The sequence below is a fragment of the Cervus canadensis genome, chromosome 6 (assembly GCF_019320065.1).
Source record: "Cervus canadensis isolate Bull #8, Minnesota chromosome 6, ASM1932006v1, whole genome shotgun sequence".
In the NCBI taxonomy this organism is placed as follows: Eukaryota; Metazoa; Chordata; class Mammalia; order Artiodactyla; family Cervidae; genus Cervus; species Cervus canadensis.
Window position 1 is genome coordinate 22,400,059 of NC_057391.1, and position 8,559 is coordinate 22,408,617.

The following is an 8,559-nucleotide window of genomic DNA, read 5'->3' on the forward strand; positions in this document are numbered from 1 at the left end:
AATCAAATGATGCCATTCAGCCATCTCATCCTCTGTCATCCCCTTTTTTCCTGCCTTCAATCTTTCCCAGCATCAGGGTCTTTTCAAATGAGTCGGCTCTTCGCATCAGGTGACAAAGGAATGGAGTTTCAGCTTCAACATCAGTCCTTCCAATGAACACCCAGGACTGATCTTCTTTAGGATGGACAGGTTGGAGCACCTTGCAGTCCTCAAGAGTCTTCTCCAACATCACAGTTCAAAAGCATCAATTCTTTGGTGCTCAGCTTTTTTTTTTTTTTTTTTAATTAGTTGGAGGCTAATTACTTTACAATATTGTAGTGGTTTCTGCCATACATTGACATGAGTCAGCCATGGATTTACATGTGTTCCCCATCCCGATCCCCCCTCCTGCCTCCCTCCCCATTCCATCCCTCTGGGTCTTCCCAGTGCACCAGCTATTATTTTCTCCCAATCTGAGGGCTGTCTTTTCACCTTGCTTGTAGTTTTCTTTGTTGTGCAAAAGCTTTTAAGTTTCATTAGGTCCCATTTGTTTAGTTTTGCTTTTGTTTCCAATATTCTGGGAGGTGGGTCATAGAGGATCCTGCTGTGATTTATGTCGGAGAGTGTTTTGCCTATGTTCTCCTCTAGGAGTTTTATAGTCTCTGGTCTTACATTTAGGTCTTCAATCCATTTTGAGTTTGTTTTTGTGTATGGTGTTAGAAAGTGTTCTAGTTTCATTCTTTTACAAGTGGTTGACCAGTTTTCCCAGCACCACTTGTTAAAGAGGTTGTCTTTTTTCCATTGTATATTCTTGCCTCCTTTGTCGAAGATAAGGTGTCCATAGGTACATGGATTTATCTCTGGGCTTTCTATTCTGTTCCATTGATCTGTATTTCTGTCTTTGTGCCAGTACCATACTGTCTTGATGACTGTGGCCTTGTAGTAGAGCCTGAAGTCAGGCAGGTTGATTCCTCCAGTTCCATTCTTCTTTCTCAAGATTGCTTTGGCTATTCAAGGTTTTTTGTATTTCCATACAAATTGTGAAATCATTTGTTCTAGTTCTGTGAAGAATACCGTTGGTAGCTTGATAGGGATTGCATTGAATCTATAGATTGCTTTGGGTAGCATAGTCATTTTCACAATATTGATTCTTCCAGTCCATGAACATGGTATATTTCTCCATCTATTTGTGTCCTCTTTGATTTCTTTCATCAGTGTTTTATAGTTTTCTATATATAGGTCTTTTGTTTCTTTAGGTAGATATACTCCTAAGTATTTCATTCTTTTTGTTGCAATGGTGAATGGTATTGTTTCCTTAATTTCTGTTTCTGTTTTCTCATTGTTAGTGTATAGGAATGCAAGGGATTTCTGTGTGTTAATTTTATATCCTGCAACTTTACTATATTCACTGATTAGCTCTAAAAATTTTCTGGTAGAGTCTTTAGGGTTTTCTATGTAGAGGATCATGTCATTTGCAAACAGTGAGAGTTTTACTTCTTCTTTTCCAATCTAGATTCTTTTTATTTCTTTTTCTGCTCTGATTATTGTGGCCAACACTTCCAAAACTCTGTTGAATAGTAGTGGTGAGAGTGGGCACCCTTGTCTTGTTCCTGACTTTAAGGGAAATGCTTTCAATTTTTCACCATTGAGGATAATGTTTGCTGTGCGTTTCTCATATATAGCTTTTATTATGTTTAGGTATGTTCCTTCTATGCCTGCTTTCTGGGGAGTTTTTATCATAAATGGATGTTGAATTCTGCCAAAGGCTTTTTCTGCATTTATTGAGATAATTATATCGTTTTTGTCTTTCAATTTGTTAATGTGGTGTATTACATTGATTGATTTGCAGATGTTAAAGAATATTTTCATTCCTGGGATAAAGCCCACTTGGTCATGATGTATGATCTTCAGCTTTCTTAATAGTCCAACTCTAACATCCATACATGACTACAGGATAAACCATAGCTTTGACTAGACAGACTTTTCTTGGCAAAGTAATGTCTCTGCTTTTTAATATGCTGTCTAGGCTGGTCATAACTTTCCTTCCAAGGAGTCAGTGTCTTTTAATTTCATGGCTGCAGTCACCATTTGCAGTGATTTTTGAGCCCCAAAATAGAAAGCCTGTCACTGTTTCCACTGTTTCCCTATCTATTTGCCATGAAGTGATGGGACTGGATACCATGATCTTGGTTTTCTGAATGTTGAGCTTTAAGCCAACTTTTTCACTCTCCTCTTTCACTTTCATCAAGAGGTTCTTTAGTTCTTCTTCACTTTCTTTCATAAGGGTGGTGTCATCTGCATATCTGAGGTTACTGATATTTCTCCCAGCAATCTTGATTCCAGCTTGTGCTTCCTCCAGCCCAGCATTTCTCATGATGTACTCTGCATATAAGTTCAATAAGCAGGGTAACAATATACAGCTTTGACATACTCCTTTCCCGATTTGTAACCAGTGTGTTGTTCCATGTTCAGTTCTAACTGTTGCTTCCTGACCTGCATACATGTTTCTCAGGAGGCAGGTCAGGTGGTCTGGTATTCCCATCTATTTCAGAACTTTCCACAGTTTATTGTGATCCTCAAAGGCTTTGGCATACTCAATAAAGCAGAAATAGATATTTTTTTCTGGAACTCTCCTGCTTTTTCAATGATCCAGCGGATGTTGGCAACTTGATCTCTGGTTCCTCTGCCTTTTCTAAAACCAGCTTGAACATCTGGAAGTTCACGGTTCATGTATTGCTGAAACCTGGCTTGGAGATTTTTGAGCATAACTTTACTAGCGTGTGAGATGAGTGCAATTTTGTGGTAGTTTGAGCATTCTTTGGCATTGCCTTTCTTTGGCATTGGAATGAAAACTGACCTTTTCCAGTCCTGTGGCCACTGCTGAGTTTTCCAAATTTGCTGACATATTGAGTGCATCACTTTCACAGCATCATCTTTTAGGATTTGAAATAGCTCAAGTGGAAGTCCATCATCTCCACTAGCTTTGTTCATAGTGATGCTTCCTAAGGCCCACTTGACTTTGCATTCCAGGATGTCTGGCTCTAGGTAAGTGATCACACCATCGTGATTATCTGGACATTAATATGGTAAAAAAATAAGTCTGTTAGGATGGTAAAATTTTTTTAGTTAAACCAATTTAAAACTTTTAAAATTAACTTTTACTGGAGTATAGTTGATTTACCATGTCAGTTTCCGCTGTACAGCAAAGTGAATCAGTTGTGCACACACAGTACATCCAGTCTGTTGAGAATTATATTCCCATGTAGGGCATTGCAAAGTATTGAGCAGAGTTCCCTGTGCCCTACAGTAGGGTTCTTATTAGTTATCTGTCTATATTATATACGTAGTAGTGTGTATATGACAATCCCAGCCTCCTAATTTATCCCTCCCCTACTCCCCCTCAGGAACCATAAATTTGTTTCCTATATGTGACTCTACTTCTGTTTTGGAATTAGGTTCATTTGTACCATTTTTTAAGACTCCACATATAAGTAATATATGATACTTGTCTTTGTTTGACCTCAGTCAGTGTGACAGTCTCTAGGTCCATGCTTATTGCAGCAAATGGCATTATTTCATTGTGTTTTATGGGTGAGTAATGGTGCATTGTATATATGTACCACATCTTCTTTATCCATTCTTTCCATAGACATATAGGTTGCTTCCATGTCCTAGGTATTGTAAATAGTGCTGCAGTGAACATTAGGGTACATGTATTTTTTTCAAATTATGGTTTTCTCCAGATTTACGCCCAGGAGTGGAATTGCTGGGTCATATGGTAGCACTATTTTTAGTTTTTTAAGGAACTTCCATACTGTTCTCCATAGTGCAGGAGGGTTCCCTTTTCTCCTTTTCTCAACACCCTTTCCAGTGTTTATTGTTTGTAGATTCTTTGATGGTGGCCATTCGGATCAGTGTGAGTGAAAGTGAAAGTGGCTCAGTCGTGTGTGACGCTTTGCGACCCCATGGACTGTACAGTCCACAGAATTCTCCAGGCCAGAATACTGGGGTGGGTAGCCTTTCTCTCCTCCAGGGGATCTTTCCAACCCAGAGATCGTACACAGGTTTCCCACATTGCAGGCAGATTTTTTACCAGCCAAGCCACCACGGAAACCCAAAGATCAGTGTGAAGTGATATCTCATTGCAGTTTTGATTTGCATTTCTCTAATAATTAGTGATGGTGAGCATCTTTTCATGTGCCCTTTGGTCATCTGTAAATGTTCTTTGGAGAAATGTTTGTTGGATCTTCCCCTCATTTTTAATTTGAGTTGTTTGGGTTTTTTTTTTTTAAATATGGATCTGCATGAGTTGTTTGTATATTTTGGAGACTAATCCCTTGTCAATACAGTTGCAAATATTTTCTCTCATCCTGTGGATTTTCTTTCTGTTTTGTTTATGATTTCCTTTGCTATGCAAGAGCTTTTAAGTTTAATTAGGTTCCATTTGTTTATTTTTGTTTTTATTTTCATTACTCTAGGAGTTAGACCACAAAAAGATTCTAGTGTGATTTATGTCAAAGAGTGTTCTGCCTAAGTTATTATCCTCTAACAGTTTTAGAGTATCCAGTCTTACATTTAGGCCTTTAATCCATTTTGAGTTTATTTTTGTGTATGATGTTAGAGAGTGTTCTGACTTCATTCTTTAATTATACCTGTCCAGTTTTCCCAGCCTCATTTATTGGAAAGACTGTAAGACATTCCTTTGAAGATTTCTGCTCTACACAATTGCTTTCCAAATACAAATATAAGAGGCAGCTACTATACAAGATCACTTAGCAACCACTCATTACCATTCAACTTTTAAGACACTGAGAAAAAATGGGATTTGAAAAGGAGGAAATTGGAGATAAGGAATATTTGGGACTGTATAACAATGATTGAAAGCGAGGGCCTAGAGGGGTGCAAAATCAGCCACATGATGGTAAAAATGCTTTTGGAGGAGTGTGCAGTGAAAGGCAAGACCAGAGACAGAACATAATTCATAGAGTATGTCGCAAAATGTCCTTCTAAGGGCCACTAATTATTGATCTTTTTGTGGATAAGACTGAAGAGAGGCAGGGAAAACTTAGATTATGGAAATTGAGCCTTTCAGTGATAGAAGTGTTAATAAGAAGCAATGAGTATTAGCACAAAGTAGGCACCTTAGAATGTAAATAAAGGTACTATTAACTCAGCTAACAAAACTAAAATGAATGAATTTATTAAATGGTGTAAAACAACATGATATTCAAAAGAAGGAAAATCACACAGAGATTTCATGACAAAACAATACCTGTAATATAACATATAGTCAATTAATATTTAATGAATTGCTAGGAAAATTAAATAAATAGTCTTGTTTAGGCTTCAGAGACAAAGCAGAACAGGCCTCTGACCTTGCTTCTAACCTGTCTGGACACTGCCCTGACTGTAAGTTGACTGTGAGTAACTGCCTGCTGTGAGTGCAAGACTTCCAGCACCATGGATAAGATGGGGAAGGAATCTTGAGATTGTTGAGCTCCTAGAGGGATCCCCCAGCCTTAGCAACATTCCAAGTTTTACATGACTAAACGAACAGCATTAAGGAAACCAGAGCTGCAATTTGGTCACAGATTGATGATGATATCAGTTTGCAACTGCCCTGGGATTGTAAATGGGAGCCCTGAACTGTAATCTTTGAAGTCTTACCCATGGAGAGGACTCTTTTCATAATTGGGACTCCAGATGTGCTGTGACCTGGGATTTCCCAGTGCTGAAAACTCTCAAGTTTGGATGTTGACCTCCAACCACGTCTGGATGTTGGTCAAAACCCAATTTGGGGTTTATGTATCATCTGCTCTTTCTATTTCTATTTTCTTTTAATATTAGCGTGTTTAATGCTAATATGTTGAAAGTAAGCTAGATAATTCTCCAATAAACATCTATATTATTTATTTGTATATAACAAGTGGCTTATTTTGTTAACAAATCCTTTGAACCTGAGACAAAAGTGAAAACTTTTGGTAAAACATAAATAAATTGAAATGAAAATCCAACAATTCACACATATTTTTACTGATTTATAATTCAGACATTTCTGAATTTCCTTAGTCAATTCTTCTAGCTCATACTAATCACTACATGGCAAGGATTTTATGTGGCTAATTTTTGTCCTCAATACATAATTTTACATTTTTAATAAATACATAATTTAAACCTAAATTTTTAGGGATAAAGAATTTTTTTTTATGAATGATAGCTTTGAATATGGCCTTTGAACCTAGAGAACTATTTTCTTAGAATGAGTATCTTCTCTCTAACCCTATGCCTGTGCAACTGTAATCACTTCCTGTCTGTGCTGGCAACTCCCTGCCCTGGTCCCTACGGCAGGTGGAGCAGGGCCCTGGGTTTTGGTGCAGGTCCCTCCTCCACATGTCTCACTGTGGGCTCTCTCAGCGCACAGAAATACACTGCAGAGTCCTCCAGCTGTGAAGCTGAGATGACAAGTGTGATAGATTTTCTTGCTTTCTGGAAATTCAATGAGTAGCGACCTTCTGTGGCATTTTGCTGGTTATGAGAATCCTGACGAATAAGGAGAATCATCCCCCCACTGCTGGGCTGCTTGTACCAGAATAAACTATGCTGTGGATCACTGGTGTCATACTTGCAATCCAGGGTCACAGCTTCCTTCTCCTGCACTAATACTTGTGGTTGGTCCTGAGTTACCTTCTGGGCAATAATGGATCCTAAAGGAAAAAAAAAAAAAAAAATAGAATCAGAACTTTAGGAATAAGTGGTGTAGAATGAAGAAATCCTATTTTAGACCCTACTATCCCTTCTTCTCAGGGTTCCCATAAGACTGCCTGTTCCCCCAGTCCTTAGGTCACAGAGGAGGCTCAGTTCTACCGGGACCATCCTTACCTAAATACAGTGAAGCCATGACCACTTTCAGTAGGCTGGGGAGAAGCATGTTTCAGCTCTCCGCTAGATGGAAAATATCTTCTTCAATGTCAAGGCTTTGCAAGGTGAGATGAGCCTGACAGGGTGAGGGAAGGATTGCTGGGTGTGTGCTGCTGCTGCCCCACAACAGGAAACAGGGGTTTCCTGGAGTAGCAAGTTGATGTGGCTCATGTCAACTTCTCTATGGACCAGGTGAGTGTCTCACTCACCCCAAACTTCCTTTTGCATTAACCCACTCTTCAGTTCAGTTCGGTGCAGTCGCTCAGTTGTGTCCGATCCTTTGCGACCCCATGAACCGCAGCACGCCAGGTCTCCCTGTGCATCACCAACTCCCGGAGTCCACCCAAACCCATTTTTAGTTGATACCAATTACATCTGAAAATAAACACAAGTCAAATTTGATATTGAAAGGAAGAGTGAAAATTTGACTGACTACTGTGTTCAGCTGTTGCATCTATGATGGAACTTGTTTCAAGATACTGCGTGTAATGGATTATGGAAACAACATAAGATGTAGTGATCATTTATCCTCATACCTACATATGCTTTCTCTCACTTAAGATAGAAATAAATTGCTTTATGAAAAGCAGACAAATCAGTTTGTGTTAATTACTGCAGCTTTCTCAACCTACATATCAATATAGCAATCACTGTAATTCTTCACCACATCTGTTCAGTTCCCTAACTTGGGACCTAATAGTAGGAGGAAAGATACTCTCCTTTTGCAGAAGCCTAAAGTGAATCTCGAAGACATGGAGTCCTATCACAGTGGTCCCTTTCTCCTCTCTATTTGTTCTGACAGTCCAGGACTGTTCAGAGAGGGCTAATAGATGCTAGATATTGGTCATCAGCTTATCAGAACTTTGAATTTATATTGTTCCCATTAATTCAGTTGGAACACTCTCAGCCAGGTCTGACTCTCTGCGACCCCAGACCTGCCAGGCTCCTCTGTCCATGGCATTCTTCAGGCAAGAATGCTGGAGTGGGTAGCCATTCCCTCCTCCAGTGGATCTTTCCAACCCCAGGATTGAACCCAGGTCTCCTCCTTTGTAGGCAGATTCTTGACCATCTGAGCCACCAGGGAAGCCCGAAAGAGCCTCAAAAAGCCTCTATATTCTGTGCACCTAGTTCTAAAGGAATATATCACAAGAGACCTCCATAGGACAGTTGATCATAAGACCACTATTGATTATAATATTTGTGTGAGAATGTGAAAGGAAAGCCATGCCTAAGAATATTACTAATCAACATGTTGTCAGCTACAAATTGGCACTTACCAAGAGTATTTGCCAGCAACTGAACAACAGCAAGGGCATTTGTCTTCTATCTCTACAGAGATTGAACCCTGTGCTGCTGCAGCTGCTGACTTTCAAAACCCTCTGAGGGTAATGCAGGGTGGACAGTGAGGCACTCTGTGCTCCAGGGAAACTGGTGAAACAGGTCTTTACATAGTTAGATATTTTCAGGAATTATTTCATGATCCCAATCCTTGCATCTCTTCATATCTAGAAAAGCACTAAATCCCTTCATGGTGACATCAGTTCCTTGGGACTAGCAGAAAATTTTTTGTAAAGTAAGCATTTGATTGCATGGAATTCCCCCTTTACCAAAATCTTATATGTTGACATTCCCCCACTACCTCTTTGGAGCAGTCTCTCAGAG

At 39.3% G+C, this 8,559-nt stretch overlaps 1 gene segment (V, D, J or C); it reads right to left on the minus strand.

The window, feature by feature from the left end:
- Positions 1-6,318: 6,318 nt before the first annotated feature.
- Positions 6,319-6,957, minus strand: LOC122444216. The segment is given in 2 exon segments: positions 6,319-6,683; positions 6,859-6,957. Coding segments are annotated over 2 exon segments (414 nt in total).
- Between the last annotated feature and the right edge of the window lie 1,602 nt (positions 6,958-8,559).